General features: G+C 44.6%; 1 protein-coding gene across 1 annotated transcript in view; it reads right to left on the reverse strand.

Annotated features, from left to right (window-relative positions):
• Positions 1-141: 141 nt before the first annotated feature.
• Positions 142-19,141, reverse strand: part of GFRAL (GDNF family receptor alpha like) — a 170,282-nt gene continuing 151,282 nt past the window's right edge. Inside the window, exons 8-10 of the mRNA XM_073589139.1 lie at positions 10,319-10,408; positions 7,090-7,171; positions 142-938 (exon numbers count right to left, since the gene is read on the reverse strand). Of these exons, the coding sequence (XP_073445240.1) occupies positions 869-938; positions 7,090-7,171; positions 10,319-10,408 (242 nt within the window). The 3' untranslated portion in view covers positions 142-868. The remainder of the gene's footprint in view (positions 939-7,089; positions 7,172-10,318; positions 10,409-19,141) is intronic.

A 19,141-nucleotide genomic window follows, 5' to 3' on the forward strand; every position in this document is an offset into this window, starting at 1 on the left:
ACCCTAACCATGACCCTAATCCTTAACAAAACCATACTTAACCCTAACCCTGACCCAAACCCCAACCCTAACCCTGACACTGACCATAACCCTAACCCTAAACCCCTTTAACTAACCCTAACTCTAACCCAAACCCCTAAATTCCATGGTTTAAAAAAAAAAACGCATATGCAAAAAAACGCATACATGAGCATGCCAGTGCGCACATATGCGCATCCATAGGCTATAATGGCCATTTTTAGCGCAAAACGTGCGCATATGTGCGCATGCGCTTTTTTGCAGGGCCAAAAAATGCAACATGCTGCGTCTGGAAAATCCCAACGCACACCCCAAAAAAACGCAGCGCATGAAAATCGCATACATGCACTTACCAGCGCGCAGGTATGCGCACCCATGTTAAATATAGGGGAAAAAACGCATGCGCAGGTGTGCGTTTTTTTCCAGCGCTAAAAAACGCAAATGTGAAACCAGCCTCAGAAAGCAACAGCTATGAGCCCCTGCTGTTCCATACTTAAGCTCACTTATTATGCTTCCCCCATGGCTAGGAGCTGTGGTATGTGCCGACCATGACCTAGAGGAGCTCTGCATGCTCAGACACAGCCATTACTCAGTACACATCAGGGGCACATTTATGAAACTATCTCAGCACAAGAAAATTTTTAACACATCCAATTGTGGAACTTATTATTATTCCCAGATCTATTAGTTAAAATGTACTTTGTTCATATAACATCCTCTTTAAACATATTTTTGGTAAAAATGAAAGCAAGGAACTAAACATAAAGCTCAAATAGTGAAATATGATTGTAGTTTGGCTTAGGTATCGTGTAAATATGATAACTTTGTCAAAAGTTATATTTCACTGTGACTAGGAATTCATTAAGTTTTCAGAAACATTTCCTCGTGGGACAGCAGTTTTCTTCTGTGCTCTGCAAGCCCTGTAAGAAAAAGAAAGTCAATAACTGTATATGCTTGGTGTTTATACAATGAAGACGATTGTGCATTTAATGTAAAGGGCACAGAAAGTCTATATGAATGCACACAGATTTGTTTCTACAAACAAAAATCTATATATCTCTAAAAATTCCAATAAAAATTATGCATATTTTGTACTTAAATGTTATACAACCATATGATTCAGCAATTGTGACGAGATCAGCTTACGCTGAGTCGACTTTTTCTTTAGAGTGGACCCTCTGGATCGTGGCAACCACCGAGGGCGAGCTGACCTTGTGAGGAACCACCCCCTATACAGGGAGTGTCAGGGGCAAAATCAAGGGGGTGAGCCACCACGACTGCTGGCACCAGACGGCCGGCTCAGAGAGACACTAGGTACGAGTGTCTGACGACAAGGATGTGCAGGAAGCAAGACAGGACAAGACGTAAGTTCAAGGTATCTTCATTCAGACAAATTCAGGATATCATTCAGTGCAAAACGTGATAGCAAGCAAACACGGCAAGGTGCGCGCGTGGCACGCCAAGGTCCATGGAATAGTATGTGCTAGAAGGCAAGCCTGGTTACCAGCAAGGACACGATGACATTGGACTCCGGACAGGTGGCAGGGATCAGGGCATCAGTCTGTAGACTTCATGCTTAAGATCTCTGGCAGGGATGGCAGGCTCCGGGAATCCAGCAGGCAAGCCAGGGTACAAGCAAGGAGGCACGACGGATCTCCAGGCATGGTGAGTGTTAGGGAACACACCGAGGTCCAAGGCAAGATTCCAGGCAGGGTGAGTGCTAGAGGCACACCAGGGTCCAGGCCAAGGTGCAAGGCAAGGTGCGTGTGTAGGGGACATGCCAGGTTCAAAGTGCGAAACACGGTGCGTGTGTAGGGGACACGCCAGGGTTCAAAGTTCAACATACAAGACTGGATGCGTGTATAGAGACACGCCAAGGCACAAGGGACAAGGCAGAATCCTGCAGAGGGCATGTCAGGGTCAGTTCAAGGCAGAGTCCTGCGCGTGCAGAGGGGCACGCCAGGGTCAGGGTTCAAGGCAGAGTCCTGCACGTGCAGAGGGGCACGCCAAGGTCGGGGTTCAAGGCAGAGTACTGCGCGTGCAGAGAGACATGCCAGGGTCAGGTTCAAGGCAGAGTCCTGTGCATGCAGAGACACACCAGGTTCAGGGTTAAAAGCAGAGTCCTGCGTGTGCAGAGGACACGCCAGGGACAGAGTACAGGCAAGGACCTGTACGTGCGAGAGGGCACGACAGGGTACATGGAAAAACCTGCTCGTACTTTTACAGAAGCACGGGGAGGTATGCCACGGGGCAGGCAAGGGCCTGCACGTGCTATGAAAAGCACAGAGAGCACAGTGCAGAGACAGCGTGAGTGCAAGGAAGCACAGAGAGCACGGCTGGGGCACTGGCTATCTGGATGGGCTGCCGCACAAACTGGCAGGTAAGACTCCAGTGAACCCGACTGGGGCATAGCAGGCGACACAGCTGTCACTGACTGACGAGCACGGCTGAGGCACAAGCAGGCGGGCACCGCTAGGGTGGGCACGGCTGAGGCACAAGCAGGAGGCTAGGAAGGCCAGGCACATGCAAAGGGCACACGAAGAAACAAGGCAAGGCAAAGCAAGAAACAAGGCAAGGCTAGACGAGAAACAAGGCAAGACAGGGTACGGAACAAGGAGCAGAACATAGGCAGAAACAGAGCAAGGTCAGAGCAAAAACAGAGCTAGCAGCGGAGCGTAGGCCGAAGTCCAGAGCCGGGTCAAGGGAGAACCTTGAGACTAGCGTGGAAATGTGCAAGAGAGCACCAGAGGTCAGAGGGGAGGACTGGTGCGTGTGCCAGGAGGCACTACAGAGCACCATAGGTAAGAGAGGCAGAATGGTGCATGTGCCATGAGGCACAACAGAGCACCATAGGTAAGAGCAAGGAAGAACTTAGGCAAGACATAGCGAAAGAGGCTAAGGCAGAGAACAGCGGAAGGACTACAAGTCAAAGAATAGTTAAGGCAAGACATAGCAAAACAGGCTAAGGCAGAGAATAGCGGAAGTACTAAAAGGCAAAACAAGGCAAGGACAAACATGGCACGAGAGACAACACAAGACATGGCACGAGACAAGAGACAGAGTACAAGCACAGAGCGTGTGCAGAGACGCACTACAGAGCAGAGTGCAAGGGCACAGAATGCAGGGAGCAGCCGAGCAGACCAAGCAGCCATGCAGGGAAGCAACACGATACTCAGGCCCCAACCATAGGAAGGGGCGGTCTGATATAGCACCATAGCACCTGGACTTCCGGGTCAGGATCAGGGAAGGACTTCGGGTTCAGATCCTCCAGGATCATAGAGAGTGTTGCTAGATCAGACTGGACTGAACCATAGAGAAGGTCACATGATCAGGGGTTCCAGGATTACATAGAGGATTGCAGCATCAGACAGTGCTCGAACATAGGAATGGTCACATGATCAGGGGTTCCAGGAATACATAGAGGATTGCAGAATCAGACAGCAATGGAACATAGGAAAGGTCACATGATCAGGGGTTCCAGGAATACAGAGGATTGCAGAATCAGAGCAGAGACGGATGGTTACCTAGCAACGGCGTGCAGCCATGAGGTAAGGCGCGCGTGCACACCGCTCCAGGCATCTTGCAGTACAAGTCATAACGGGCATGAGAATTCAGCGCATGTGCACACCGCTCCAGGAGTCATGAGGCATAACAGACATGGCGGGCATGACAGGCATAACGGACATGTCGGGCATGACAGCAATATTGGTCCTTTGCTTTACCAAAATATATTTTGTATTGAACTTTAAAAATAGCAGGAAAGTTGATTTTCCAAAGCTTTCATTATAAATTATTTTGAATTATCTCAATGTCCGTCATAGCTATTATTCATGGTGTAAATATTTTAATTAAAGTAAAAATAAAAAGAATTTAGGAGTGACATTATATTTGTGCTATATTGGTAAGAATAAAATTACTGACATTTTTAGCTTGGGATATTGCTCATTTGAGTTTTTGATGTTGCAGGTTTTCTGCAGCATTTCTGCAATGATTAAGTAAAAGAGGTTACTTGTATTTTTCAAAAATGTGCAGCATAAAAAATTCACCAAAAACACATTGTTGGAACAGAGCATCAAGGATCAAGGACCCATATACTGTTGTTGCACAGGGGTCCTGTACTGTCTGTGCCCTCCCCTGTATTACTTTGTGTATTCCACTACTACTTAGATCTATTTGCACATGCAGCTGCCTTTGTATAGATGCAAGATGCATAAAAAACACTCCCCTTAATATAAAGTTATCCCACAGTCATATATAGCTTCTCTAAATTGTCTTTCTTGTTCTTGCTGACCACTATAAATGCATTTGAAGATACTTCTGAGGTCATACCCATGATACAGGCATACCCCAATGCATCATGCGCATGACCATTTTATGGATTATTGTTTTTCAAATCTGTAATACTATATACAGTATAGTAACATCCATGCACGGCGAATAAGCCTCCTTACCTTGACAAGCCAGAGCTGGCATGTCACTCTCCACAATGAGAAACCTTACCCCTTAGATCTCAGTCCAGAGCCTCTCACCTAGCCAAATCAGTTCTCATACTTTGCACTGACGAAAGCCAATAGTTCAAAACACCGTGTCTGCAAATTGAGATTCTGATTTGGCTTTTATCCTAAGTCATATTACAAGGCTCGATAAAGGGTTGATTGTGACATGTAGGATCGCAACTACCAACAGGTGGCACTATAGAGTTCAAGTCCTCTTTTTCTCTGAAGAGGCAATTTGCATAGAAATCTGTACACTCACAATATTCCTCAATACAAAAGGAATGGTCACATGTCACTGCATGCAGTGTAGTGATGATAGGATATGTCTAACAATGTATCAGCAAACTCCCTCAATTTCAGCCTAGAAAATTTGATTCAGATGAAATATGTTCTATACTAATCGAATGAGCCAAAATTGCCATTATAAATGCAGTTTATTAAGCACTAAGGTCTTCCAACTTCAATGCACAAAAAATGGATGGCTTAAAAATTAAATCATCATACTCATCTAAACCCTCACCTCTCCCCGTTGATGTTGCGCTCTGCCAACACTCCGTGCTGACTTTCTAACCACTTGATTAACTCCAGCACTGCTCTTCTTTTTAGTTTTTGCTGACAATTCCTATGCTGGCTAGACCTTGACCCACATGCTGATGTCATGATGAACATATCATGAGGAGATGCCCATTCTGATGTTATGACATCAGAATGTGCTTTGAGTGGAGCAGACACCAAAGAAAAAACTGGCACAGGAAGAAAGTCAAAGCCTGAGTGGAGTGTCCACCTCAGAAAATCAGTGGTGAAGTGTTGTGGATCGAACGTAGCAGGGACAAATGAGTGGCTAAATAAGTATGATAATTTAATATGCAAATTGCCTCTTCAGAGAGAAAGAGGACTTTTACTCTACAGCGCCACCTATTGGCACGGCGAATAAGCCTCCTTACCTTGATAAGCCAGAGCTGGTATGTCACTCTCCCCAAGGAGAAACCTTACCCTTAGACCTATGATAATTTACTGCTTTTCAACCCTTTTCTGGACTTATATGGATCTAAAAAAGGAGCAACCGGTTGCTATTTTCCTGAATTCATGCAAATCATTTTCCCAAAAATTTGGATTCACTTAAATTTTGAGGAATTCTAAAACAATATTATTAGTGCAAAATCAATTTGCTCATCTCTAATACTTTTTTACAAAAGCTTTTTTTAAGTCCAGCTGGTAAGGGAGACTATAGCCCCTTACAAACCCTTAGATACCACTACACAAGCGTACTTACAGTTTATATGATGGAAAAAAAGGAAGAGGAGAAAATGTATTTCAGGGAGAACATCTATTAAAGATTCATCTTTCATGGTGAAAAGCAGGCATGTCATAAAAAGCAGTAAAGCACATACTCTTCTAGAAGTTTCATCATAAACAGCACAGTTTCTAAATAACTTAAGAAAAGGCTTGCTGAGTATTGATAATTAATAATTTAAAAAAAGACCCTTTCCTTTCAATTAAAACAGGTTGGACAGATAAATTACAAATTAGTAATGATTGAGTTAGTTTGTCAAAAATTTAATTTAATTTTTTGACAGATGTATAGGAAATTAGTAAATATTGTACAGCACAAATAGAAATCTAAAAGTCCATAATGCAACTTAAATTGAATATGTAAGAAAAAAATGTGGACTGGTCAATTTTGTTGGGTATTATGAACATACTTTTTCCTACAAGCATTGCTTTTAATACAACTGAACACAAAGTCCCCACAGGTTTATAATACTCTGGATTTAATATCTTGTCACTTTCATATATGCTATTTGCCGGCAAGTATATTGGTAATTTGCATGAGAAAAGCATTTAAATAATGCCTGTCAAAGCTTACTGGAGTGACAGCTAGAGGGAGAAAATGAAGTTATAATTTTCCCTGCCCATGTAGCTGTTTGCTTCTGGTCATTGGGGGGGGCACGGGGGGTTGTAACAGCCATTGCTCAAAGTGAGCACACTGCAATCACTCCACTGTGCATTGATTGACAGCTTGCTCTGCACACATGCTGCAGAGAATGCTATTCCTGCGGGTCTGAAGTACACACCTTCTCTGCTGCTGCCCGCTCCACAGGTATCTCTGAGCACAGTTTGTCTTACTCAGGACACGCGCACTGGCTCAGTGAGCAAGTGCAGTGCGGTGTTCCTGACACTATTTATCTGCAGGTTATTACTATATTTGCAGGTAAATAGTGCTTTTGGAGGTGACACATTTCCTTATGCACCTTTTAAGACCCTATTCACATTATATTAAGTCAGTTTAACGTGATGATATTATAGGGATTTGACCATATAATGTGTGTGGTATTTTATGCCACTGCCATGATTTAAGAATAGGTAAAATTAATCTTTATATCATTTTGTTCTCCAAGGGCGATAAGCTGCCACCAGAGCTGTCAGTCAGAAGCTTTGCTTGCGCTCCTCTTTGAAAACTGCATTAAATTATTATATCAAAAGCATAGTGCTCACACATATTTATTACTATTGGGAACAGGAAATGGAAACTAACAACAGACTCATTTTTGTATCCTATATGTACTGTTCTTACCGTGTTTGGAGTAAAGTCAAAAGAATAATCCCAAAAATAAGTATTATCCCAGAAGTGTAAGCAATTATATAAATCACTGCATCTAAAAGACAAAGCATCACTGACTGGTTAATAAATACATGTACAGTATTATTTAGAAATGTTACTAAACTATTGCTTTTAATTGCTTCCTTTATGTCCAGTGAAATTTAACATAAATTTACACAAGCAATCTTTATTCCTGAGATCTTCCATTCTACGTACAGTAAAGTCATCTTTGATTTCTCTTGTTTTTCAAGTATCCTTATGAGGTTTTGTAAACTGTAATCTCTGTATGTTGTGTGGACGAGGATCTTATATATAAAGTTAAAGATGTATAACAGGGTGAGTGTTCTACAATGAAAACTTCAGTAGTTTTCCAATATACTTGATGTATAAATTAAGATAAAAACACTTTTCAAGGGCGATGTTTGCACTTAAGGTACTGTCACATTTAGCGATGTACCAGCGATCCCGACCAGCGATATGACGCAGTCAGGATCGCTGGTACATCGCTAAGTGGTCGCTAGTGAGCTGCCACACAGGCAGATCTCACTAGCGACATCGCTGGGGACGGGGGTCGCTACTTACCTGTCACACCAGGCGATCCTGCGTCCTCCCGCCCGGCTCCACGCGTCGCTCGTCCTCACAGCAGGAAGCTGACGACGAGAAACAGTCCTGAACGTTCTCGCGCGATCAGCGATAACCAGTGGGGGAGCCGGTCGTAGGTAAGTATCAGACACAGAGATATCGCTAGCAATATCGCTATAACGTCACTAGTTATAGCGATATTGCTAGCGATATCTCTTAGTGTGACATGCCCTTTATTCAATAGGAATCTTCAAAGTTTATTTAAAGGGTAAAGAATGTGTGGCCTACTCTTGTAATAATCCCACAGGTAAATTACTGTTATGTATAAACCATAATTGTACTTGTGAATAAATCTCAGATTTTTACACCGAAAGTAAACATTGAAGACTTTTATTAACCCCTTAATGACCAGGGGTATTTTTGGTTTTGCATTTTCATTTTTCCCTCCCCTTCTTCCCAGAGCCATAACTTTTTTATTTTTCCGTCAATATGGCCATGTGAGGGCTTGTTGCTTGCAGGACAAGTTGTACTTTTGAAAGAAACCATTGGTTTTACCATGTCATGTACTGGAAAAAGGGGGAAAAAATTTAAAGTGCGGAGAAATTGCAAAATAGTGCAATCCCAGACTTGTTTTTTGCTTGGCTATTTTTGCTAGGCTCACTAAATGCTAAAACTGACCTGCCATTATGATTCTCCAGGTCATTATGAGTTCATAAACACCAAACATGTATAGGTGCTTTTTATACCTAAGTGGTGAAAAAAAATTCCAAAGTTTGCTAAAAAAAAAAAATTGTGCCATTTTCCCAGACCCGCAGCGTCTCCATTTTTCATGATCTCGGGTTGGGTGAGGGCTTATTTTTTGCGGGCTGCGTTGACGTTTTTAATGATACCACATTTGTGCAGACACATTATTTTCATCGCCCGTTATTGCATTTTAATGCAATGTCACAGCGACCAAAGCAACGTAATTCTGGCGTTTTGATTTTCTCTCTCGTTACACCGTTTATCGATCAGGTTAATCCATTTTTTTATTGATAGATCGGGAGATTCTGAATGTGACAATACTAAATATGTGTATGTTTGATTTTTTTATTGTTTTTTTTTTGAATGGTGCGAAAGGGGGGTGGTTTGAACTTTTATATTTTTTTATTTTTGTCATATTTTTAAAAACATTTTTAACTTTTGGCATGCTTCAATAACCTCCATGGGAGGCAAGAAGCTGCCATAGCATGATTAGCTCTGCTACATATAGGCAATGCTCAAATCGCCTATATGTAGCAGAATTACTGCATTGCTATGAGCGCCGACCACAGGGTGGTGCTCATAGCAATCCAGCATCAACAACCATAGAGCTCTCCAGGAGACCTCTGGTTGTTATGCCAACGCATCGCTGACCCCCCATTCACATGACAGGAGTCAGCGATGCACGTATTTCCAGCCACGAGGCCGGAAGCACTAGTTAAATGCCGCTGTCAAAGCGGTGTTTAACTAGTTAATAGGTGCGGGAGGATCGCAATTCCACCTGCGCCTATTGCAGGCACAGGTCAGCTGTTCAAAACAGCTGACATGTCCTGGCTTTGATGCGGGATCACTGCCAGAGCCCTCCTAAAAGCAGGGGAGATGACCAATGACGGACTGTGTCTGTCATTGGACGTTAAGGGGTTAAATGACTGCAAGCAGAAATTTTAAAAACCTTGAATAGTTTATAATCAAATTATAATGGACAGTGGTATACTGTCTCATAATACCATGAATAACCCTAAAAAGGAATCTGTCATATCCCATAAAAGGCAAATAATGTACTGCTCCCTAATATACCGAGCAGTGACTGAAGTTGTGCCAGTTACAACTCTATGACTGAGGTCCAGGGATTCAGCTCATGTGAGGCACTCAGAAGAAAAATCTCCATGTACAGAAGCTTTCACAAAAACACACCCCCTTGGCTGTTTACCTATAGTGTTACATTATAGTTCGTGTTTAAATATTTTTGTAATCCGATTTGTGTGTGTTGCATCAGCACTAAATAGTCTAAGTTGGTGAAGTGAAGTGAGCATACTGCTAAATCATAACTTGAGTGGATTAAAGGAGAGATGTGTAAATGTTTTTGAGTGGTTTAGTCAAAGCCGAGACCTTAATCCAATTGAGAATCTGTGGTCAGACTTGAATATTACTGTTCACCAGAGTAAACAATCTAACTTGAAAGAGCTGAAGCCGTTTTGCCTTGAAAAATGGACAAAAATCCCTGTGACAAGATGTGGAAAGCTCATAGAGACTTATCCAAGGTGACTTGCAGCTGTAGTTGATGCAAAATGAGGCTCAACAATATACTGACTTTAGAGGGGTGAATAGTTATGCACTAGTTGCATAGTTATGCAGCTTTTCAGTTATTTTGTCCTGTTTGTTGCTTGCTTCACAATAAAATGAAAACCAAATGTGTTCTCAGTTGTAGGCATGTTCTTTATGTGAACTGATGCAAGCCCTCCATAAAAAAGAAAAGTAAAATTCCAAGTTGTGAGGTAGCAAAACATGAAAAATGCCAAGGGGGTGAATACTTTCCCAAGCCACTGTAAATAGACATATATAAAAGGCCTAATCTGCCAGAAAATATGCCATTACTCACCAGCATGAAATGCATGTGGACTGGTGCTTATAATTTGCTCCCCTTGTGAATCACTGTACGACGCATGAATGTTTATTGCAGTAAGTCTTTCTGTATGAAGAGATTAGATAAAATTATCAGTAAAGGGTTTCTATGGTGATTGCATTCTGCTGCAAACTATACATACAATTAATATTAAAATATTAATACAAACATAACAGATATATCTTTTATATACAATGAGGAGCAAAAGGGTAACAATGTTTTGAACTTTTGACTTCACATCTTACCATCCACTCCTGATTCGAACATGAGACTGTCATCATTTTATAGCTAATCATCTTGGCTATCTCATATATAAACTTGACTTGCAGCTATTTAGCATATAATCAGTCATGCAGATTTTTTCCTTGTCATTGTTATTGTTCTGCTCCTGGTGGTGGAAAAATATTTCTTCTTGCATGTTACAAATTACAAACTGTTCTCACATTCCCTAATAGTGTTATTAGGTTGATTCCATGTAAAAGGTCACTGGTTTGAATTGAGGAGCAGCCATGAAGAAGATTTCCCATGAAAAGAGAAACCGCATCATCCAGCTTCTTTATAGCGTTTTTTCGGCCAAGAAAATTGCAAAACTACATCATGTGAGTGCTATGACATTTGGAAAAATATAAAATGAAGTCCATTTATCCATTCAAAAGCCAAAAGGTGGATGTCCAAGTAAAATATCAGCATCAACAAGTCTACTCATCACAAGGTCGATCAGTTCTGGTGCAACAAACAGAGGAAGTGGCTCTTATGCTTTGTCATAGTGAGATCACATACGTCCTTGCAAGCACTGTGTGATGCACGATACACAAGTCTGGAATAGTGGCCCCGAACAAAGGTCAAGCCACCTCGACTAAAATATCATCACAAGAAACTTTGGCTCAAGTTTAGAAAAAAGTAGGAAAAATTGACAGAAATGGGTTATTTGGAATGATGAGATGAAAGTCAATGTATTAGACTCTGATTGGTGCAAATGAGTCTGGAAGAAACATGGGAAAAATGAGGTAATGGATCAAGAAATTGAAGGACTTGTCAAGTTCGGTGGAGGAAGCCTCATGATAAGGGGTTGTATCACAACTGAAGGTGATGGATACTTGACCAGTATCGATGGTGGCACCAATGCTGAGCTATATGTTAGTGTGCTACAAGACGAGTTGCTTTGCACACTTGAGTACTATGCCTATGAAAATGACAACATTGTGTTCCAGCAGGACAATGACCCATAGCATACGATGAGAATGGTGAAGACAATGAAGTAGAGATGATGGATTGGCCTCCACAATCCAAAGACATCAACTCAATCAAACACTTGTTAGTAGAGTTGTAGAAAAAGCTGTATACATACCCAAGTGAGTCGATCAGCATGCACCAACTTTGGGAAAATTTAGAATAGGCCTGGGATCAGATTTGGGTCAAAGCATGCTTGAATCTGATTGAGAGCATGTCCAGAAGGATTCAGGCATTGTTTAAAGACAAAGGTAGATTTACAAAATAATATAAATGTAAGATTTAGACTTTTAGGAGAAAAACAATAATAATGCAGCAACATGACAAGAATGAATCTGCAAAACTAATCATGGACTAAATAGTTGCAACTTAAATTTATGCATGCAATTGCTAAGATGATTGTCTATAAAATTATGGTTATCTCACATACCTACCTGCATACCAGCCATACCTGCCTGCACCTGCCAGTGCCTGCCTGTATAGTAACCGTAACTGTCTGCACTTTCCATGCCCACTTGTATACCAGCTTCACCTGCCTGCACATGGCCACTTGTATACCAGCTTTACCTGCCTGCACCTGCCAGTGAATGCCTGTATACCAGCCATACTTACCTACACCTGCCAGTGCCTATCTGTATTACAGCCATACTTGTCGTACATGCCTGCAATCGCCATGCCCACCTGTATACCAGCCGTACCTGCCTGCATCTGCCAGTAGAGTTGAGCGAAACGGGTCAAAAAATTTCAAAAGTCGCCGACTTTTGGCAAAGTCGGGTTTCATGAAACGAAACCCGACCCTAGGATGAGGTCGGCCACGAGGTCGGCGACTTACGCGCCAAAGTCGCGTTTCAAAAGTTTGTTTTGCGCTCTTTTTCAGCCAATCAGGATCCACGGACACTGTGGGCAACGTGATGACATAGGCAGGGGTCACCACCATCTTTCAGAAGGGCATGCAAGTGATTGGCTTGCTTTGGTGGGCGTCACAGGGGTTATAAAAGGGCGTGCACGCCGACCGCCATCTTACTTCTGCCGATCTTAGCATAGGGAGAGGTTGCTGCTGCTGATTCTGTAGGGAGAGCGTTAGGCAGGGAAGAAGAAAAAAAAACTGCTTCTGCTGCTAGCGATTTTGCCTGTACAACACACCAGTCACTGTGTGTGCAGTGCAAGGGGAGGCTATATTGTGGTGGATCAGCGGTGTTGGTTGTTAGGCTGCCTTCTAAGGCTTCCTGACAGCTGCATTGCTGTTTACCCACTGCTCTGCAAACTGCTTTTTTAAAAGCAATCCCAATTTTTTTTTTGTCCTGCTGAGGTACTGAGCGTGCATTTTTTCACACCATACAGCAGTGTACGCTACGCTCCTCACACAGTACCGTGTAACGGCTGTTATCACAGCCACAGTGAAGCTATCTGTGTGTCACTCTGTGAGAATAAGTCGAGGACATGTTCCATTCTTACAGACCTGCACCTACTAGTTTTGCCTAGCTTTCAAACAGTTAAATATATTTGCTGTTTGATCACATTCAAAACTATAGAGAGACAGCGTGTGTCAGTCCGTATACTTAAAAAACACGGAGCTTGACAATTTTACGTACACCGGACAGCCGTGTACGTGCACGCTCCTCTCAGTACCGTGTAACAGTGAAGCTATCTGTGTGTCACTGTGGAAGGATAAGTGGAGGACTTGTTCCGTTCTTACAGACCTACACTCTACGGAGATTCCTATTCTGCCCAATTCTACATACACCTTGTAGTTTGTGATACACTAGCCAATTTCTGCCTGTGACATAGCACTCTGATATTCAGTGGGCCTCACACAATCCAAAAGTGTCCAGTGTCCACTAGTGTGTGCAGAAATTCAAAATCTCCCTTATCCTGTAGTCACTTTTTTCACACCTGTGCCATCGAGCCTGTGACATAGCGCTGTGATATTCAGTGGGCCTCACACAATCCATAAGTGTCCAGTGTCCACAAGTGTGTGCAGAAATTCAAAATCTCTGTGATCCTGTAGTCACTTTTTTCACACCTGTGCCATCGAGCCTGTGACATAGCGCTCTGATATTCAGTGGGCCTCACACAATCCAAAAGTGTCCAGTGTCCACTAGTGTGTGCAGAAATTCAAAATCTCCCTTATCCTGTAGTCACTTTTTTCACACCTGTGCCATCGAGCCTGTGACATAGCGCTCTGATATTCAGTGGGCCTCACACAATCCAAAAGTGTCCAGTGTCCACTAGTGTGTGCAGAAATTCAAAATCTCTGTGATCCTGTAGTCACTTTTTTCACATCTGTGCCATCGAGCCTGTGACATAGCGCTCTGATATTCAGTGGGCCTCACACAATTCAAAAGTGTCCAGTGTCCACTAGTGTGTGCAGAAATTCAAAATCTCCCTTATCCTGTAGTCACTTTTTTCACACCTGTGCCATCGAGCCTGTGACATAGCGCTCTGATATTCAGTGGGCCTCACACAATCCATGTGTCCAGTGTCCACAAGTGTGTGCAGAAATTCAAAATCTCTGTGATCCTGTAGTCACTTTTTTCACACCTGTGCCATCGAGCCTGTGACATAGCGCTCTGATATTCAGTGGGCCTCACACAATCCATAAGTGTCCAGTGTCCACAAGTGTGTGCAGAAATTCAAAATCTCTGTGATCCTGTAGTCACTTTTTTCACACCTGTGCCATCGAGCCTGTGACATAGCGCTCTGATATTCAGTGGGCCTCACACAATCCAAAAGTGTCCAGTGTCCACTAGTGTGTGCAGAAATTCAAAATCTCCCTTATCCTGTAGTCACTTTTTTCACACCTGTGCCATCGAGCCTGTGACCTAGCGCTCTGATATTCAGTGGGCCTCACACAATCCAAAAGTGTCCAGTGTCCACTAGTGTGTGCAGAAATTCAAAATCTCCCTTATCCTGTAGTCACTTTTTTCACACCTGTGCCATCGAGCCTGTGACATAGCGCTCTGATATTCAGTGGGCCTCACACAATCCAAAAGTGTCCAGTGTCCACTAGTGTCTGCAGAAATTCAAAATCTCCCTTATCCTGTAGTCACTTTTTTCACACCTGTGCCATCGAGCCTGTGACATAGCGCTCTGATATTCAGTGGGCCTCACACAATCCATAAGTGTCCAGTGTCCACAAGTGTGTGCAGAAATTCAAAATCTCCCCTGTCCTATAGACACCTTGTACCTTGTTTTACATTACTATATAGTTTGTTGGATTTTGTCTACATTTCTACAAAAAATGAGGAAGGCTGGTGGAAGAGGCCGTGGAATTGGGCGGGGGTTGGCAGCTGGTAATGATGGTGTTGGTGGTGGATCTGATGGTAGTGGCAAGAGCAAAATAGGACCGAATGCAGGAGGTGTTGAGCCTGCGTCATCGTCTGGCTCCATAAGGCTTCGAAGGCTTAGTTTTCTAGGAGTTGGCAAACCGCTTTTAAAGCCAGAGCATCAGGAAAAAGTTTTGTCTTACATTGCTGACTCAGCCTCCAGCTCTATCGCCTCCTCTTCTGAAGTTGTAAAAAGTAAAAGCACTGAGTCGTCATTGGAGGCTCATGTTCATGAACCACACCTTTCCTTGTGTCCGTCACCCCAACCAAGATTGAAGGATGACGCAGGCCATACTACTGATTACTCCATGGAGCTGTTTTCACATACCATGCCTGGATTATCAAGTGAAATGGTGAATTACCCAGGCCAAGATGAATCTGACATGGAGTGCACTGATGAACAGCCGCTGATAGATGATTCTGCTGGTACATTCACTCAGAGCACTACATTGTCCTCGCAGTGTACAGAGCCAGATTCTGACCCTGATGAGACTCAGGTGCCCCTTCCCGCACACTATACCACCATACACGGTGACACAGAGGAAGGTGCACATGACATTGAAGAGGAGGTGATGGATGACCCAGTTGTTGACCCAGATTGGCATCCATAGGGGGAAGAGGGTGCTGCTTCCAATAGCTCAGATGAGGAGCATCCACAGCAGACATCGACATCGCAACAGCTGTTATCTGGCAGGCCCGGAGCACTCCAAAGACAGGTTCCAAAAATCAAAAGAGTTGCTGGACAGCTTGTCCAGAGGGTCAAAAGATCACAGCGTGCTAGGCCGCAAAATGTCTGCCAAAGTAGGAAGAGTGCAGTGTGGCACTTTTTTGAACAAAATCCTCATGATCAGGCCAAGGTTATCTGTAAGAAGTGCGCAAAGACCTTTAGCCGAGGGAAAAATCTGAAAAATTTGAATACCAGTTGCATGCTTAGACATTTAACCACCATGCACTTGCAAGCGTGGACACAACACCAAACCTCAAGTGCCACATGTGCAACTGATCACAAAGAAGGTAGTCAACAACGCTACATTGTTTCCCCCACTGTAAGCCCACCGGTTAGCACAGCAGCAAATGTTGAGGTGTCGTTGCAAGGCCACAGCAGTCAGGGAATCCCACTGTTATATCAACGAAATACTGAATCTAGGCCATCAGAAAGAACACCAACTCCATCACCATCATCAACCCTCTCTCAGTCCACCCTGTCCACCGCTACTTCCACCATATGCAGCTCTCAAGTCCAGCTCACCCTCCCAGACACTATGAGTAGGTCAAGAAAGTACTCAGTCTCTCACCCGCGTACACTGGGTTTGAACGCCCACATTGCCAAACTAATCTCGTTTGAGATGATGCCCTATCGGTTGGTGGAAAGCACAGCTTTCCGCGAACTCATGGTCTATGCAGGACCACGCTATGACCTACCCAGTCACCACTTCTTCTCTCGCAAAGACATCCCAGCCCTCCACCATCATGTAAAAGACCGCATTGTCCATGCACTCAAGCAGTCAGTGAGTGGAAAGGTGCACCTCACAACTGATGCATGGTCCAGTCGGCATGGCCAGGGCCGTTACGTGTCCATCACTGCGCACTGGGTTAATGTGGTGGATGCAGGGTCCACAGGGGACAGCGGTGGTGGGACAGTGCTGCCTAGCCCACGGTATAGGAAACAGTTGGCTGTAGGCGTTCGACCCTCCTCCTCCTCCTCCAGAAGCGAAAGCTCGTCCACAGAGCGCAGTCGTACGAGCACTCCAACTGAGCAGCTAGTGGAAAGCGTCAGCAGGCTGTGTTGCAGATGATGTGTTTGGGCGACAGACACACCGCCGAGGTGCTGGCCGAGTACTTGAAGCGACAAACTGAGTCATGGCTGGGCAGTGTACATCTTGAGGCAGGCAAGGTAGTTAGTGATAATGGCCATAATTTTGTGGCAGCCATAGCCCTTTCAAAACTCAGCCACATACCTTGCTTGGCTCACACCTTGAACCTGGTGGTGCAGTGCTTCCTCAAAAATTATCAGTTAACAGCCCTGCTCCAGAAGGTGCGAAGACTGTGCGCGCACATCCGCCGATCGCCTGTACACTCCATTCGTATGCAGAAGCTGCAGCGATTGCTCCACCTTCCCAACCACCGCCTCATTATCGACATTGCAACAAGGTGGAACTCCACCCTGCACATGGTGGAGCGGCTGTGCGAGCAGAGGCAGGCCATAATGCATTTGTGGGAGGATACACGGCCAGGCACTTTGAGAGCAGACATGGAGTTGACAGGTGTGCAGTGGTCGAAGCTGAAAGACCTCTGTAAAGTCCTTCAGTGTTTTGAGGAATGCACACGGCTGGTAAGCGCAGACAACGCCATCCTAAGCATGAGCATCCCACTTATGCGTCTGCTCATGCAAACTTTGACGCACCTTAAGGAGCAGGCGTCTGCAGCCAATGTTGATGAGGAGGAAGAGGAGGAGGGAATCCTTGATGACATTCAGCCATTGTCTGCTCAGGGACCTCTCCTGGACGAGGTGGAGGAAGAAGAGGAGGATGATGATTGGGATGATTACTTAGGGGAGGAGGATGCATCTCGTGGGGCAAGTGAAAATGTTGGCATGGCAAGGTCTGGTACAGGGTTTGTGCGTGACTGGAGGGATGTGGATTTGCCAGAAAGTGCTCCTCCAACCAGCACTCGCAATGCATCATTGACACCGGGAACATTGGCCCACATGTCAGATTATGCCTTGCAGATCCTAAAAAGGAACCCCCACATTGCCAAAATGATGAACGATGACGACTACTGGTTGGCCAGCATCCTGGATCCACGCTATAAAGGCAAATTACAAAACATCATGCCACAGGAGAACCTTGACCTAATATTGGCTAATAAACAAGCAACTCTGGTAAATCTGTTGCTTGAGGCATTCCCAGCACACAGCAGCGGTGATGGTTCTCACACAAGCCGTACGGGCCGGGGGCAGCTTGGCAGAGGTGTTCATGGTGCACACAGCAGAAGTGGCGTTGGAGACAGGGGTTTCATGACAATGTTGTGGACTGATTTTTCAAGTACCGCTCACACAACTGGTAATACTGCATCGATGGAAAGTGACAGGAGACAGCAGTTGTCAACTATGGTTACAAACTACTTTTCCTCCCATATCGCTGTTCTCCCACACAGGTCATTCCCCTTTGACTATTGGGCCGCTAAATTGGACACCTGGCCTGAATTGGCACAATATGCCTTACAGGAGCTCGCTTGCCCAGCTGCAAGTGTGCTATCGGAAAGAGTCTTCAGTGCAGCTGGATCAATCCTGACAGAAAAAAGGACCCGTCTGTCAACCCAAAATGTGGATGATCTAACCTTCATTAAAATGAACCATGCATGGGTTTCCAAGGATTTTGTCCCACCTTCCCCTGATGACACATAGGGTGACAGAAAAATGGCTTGCTTTTGTCCACCTCTTCCTGGGACTTGACCTATTTCGCCTTTTGCATCAGTTGAATGTCCAACATCAATATATGCCACTTTCTAAAACTCCCTAACTGTGCTGCCTCCCCCCCCATGGCCGGGGTCACCACCCAGCGCACGACACCGTGCGAGTGCCATTGCCCTGGACAGGTGGGTAGGCCGACTCTTGGGCGCGGGCACTGGCACAGGGTCCCTCATAGTGCAATCAAGTGTCTCTGACGGTGGTGGTGCACACCCGCCGTCAGACACACCGCCGTACTATGAGGGGCCCAGTGCCAGTACCGACGCCCACGAGTGGGCCCCCCTTGCTTGGGCAGGGCCCCAGCATTTGCAATCTTTACCTCTCCCTGCTCCTCCGCTGTGTAGTCTGGGCAGTCAAATCCATACTGTGCCTGACACCGTCTGAGCCTGCCTCCTGATGTATAGACATATATTTTGAATGTGTACGCTATCCATACATGTTATCCGGGAATACGGTACCCTTTCTCATCTTTGTGCAATCACGTGCAATCCATACTGGGCCTAACACCGTCTGAGCCTGCCTCCTGATGTATAGACATATATTTTGAATGTGTACGCTATCCATACATGTTATCCGGGGATACGGTACCCTTTCTCACCTTTGTGCAATCACGTGCAAGCCATACTGGGCCTAACACCGTCTGAGCCTGCCTCATGCTGTATAGACATATATTTTGAATGTGTACGCTATCCATACATGTTATCCGGGGATACGGTACCCTTTCTCACCTTTGTGCAATCACGTGCAAGCCATACTGGGCCTAACACCGTCTGA

This window comes from Dendrobates tinctorius, unplaced genomic scaffold (assembly GCF_039654945.1).
Source record: "Dendrobates tinctorius isolate UK_male_01 unplaced genomic scaffold, ASM3965494v1 ptg000107l, whole genome shotgun sequence".
In the NCBI taxonomy this organism is placed as follows: Eukaryota; Metazoa; Chordata; class Amphibia; order Anura; family Dendrobatidae; genus Dendrobates; species Dendrobates tinctorius.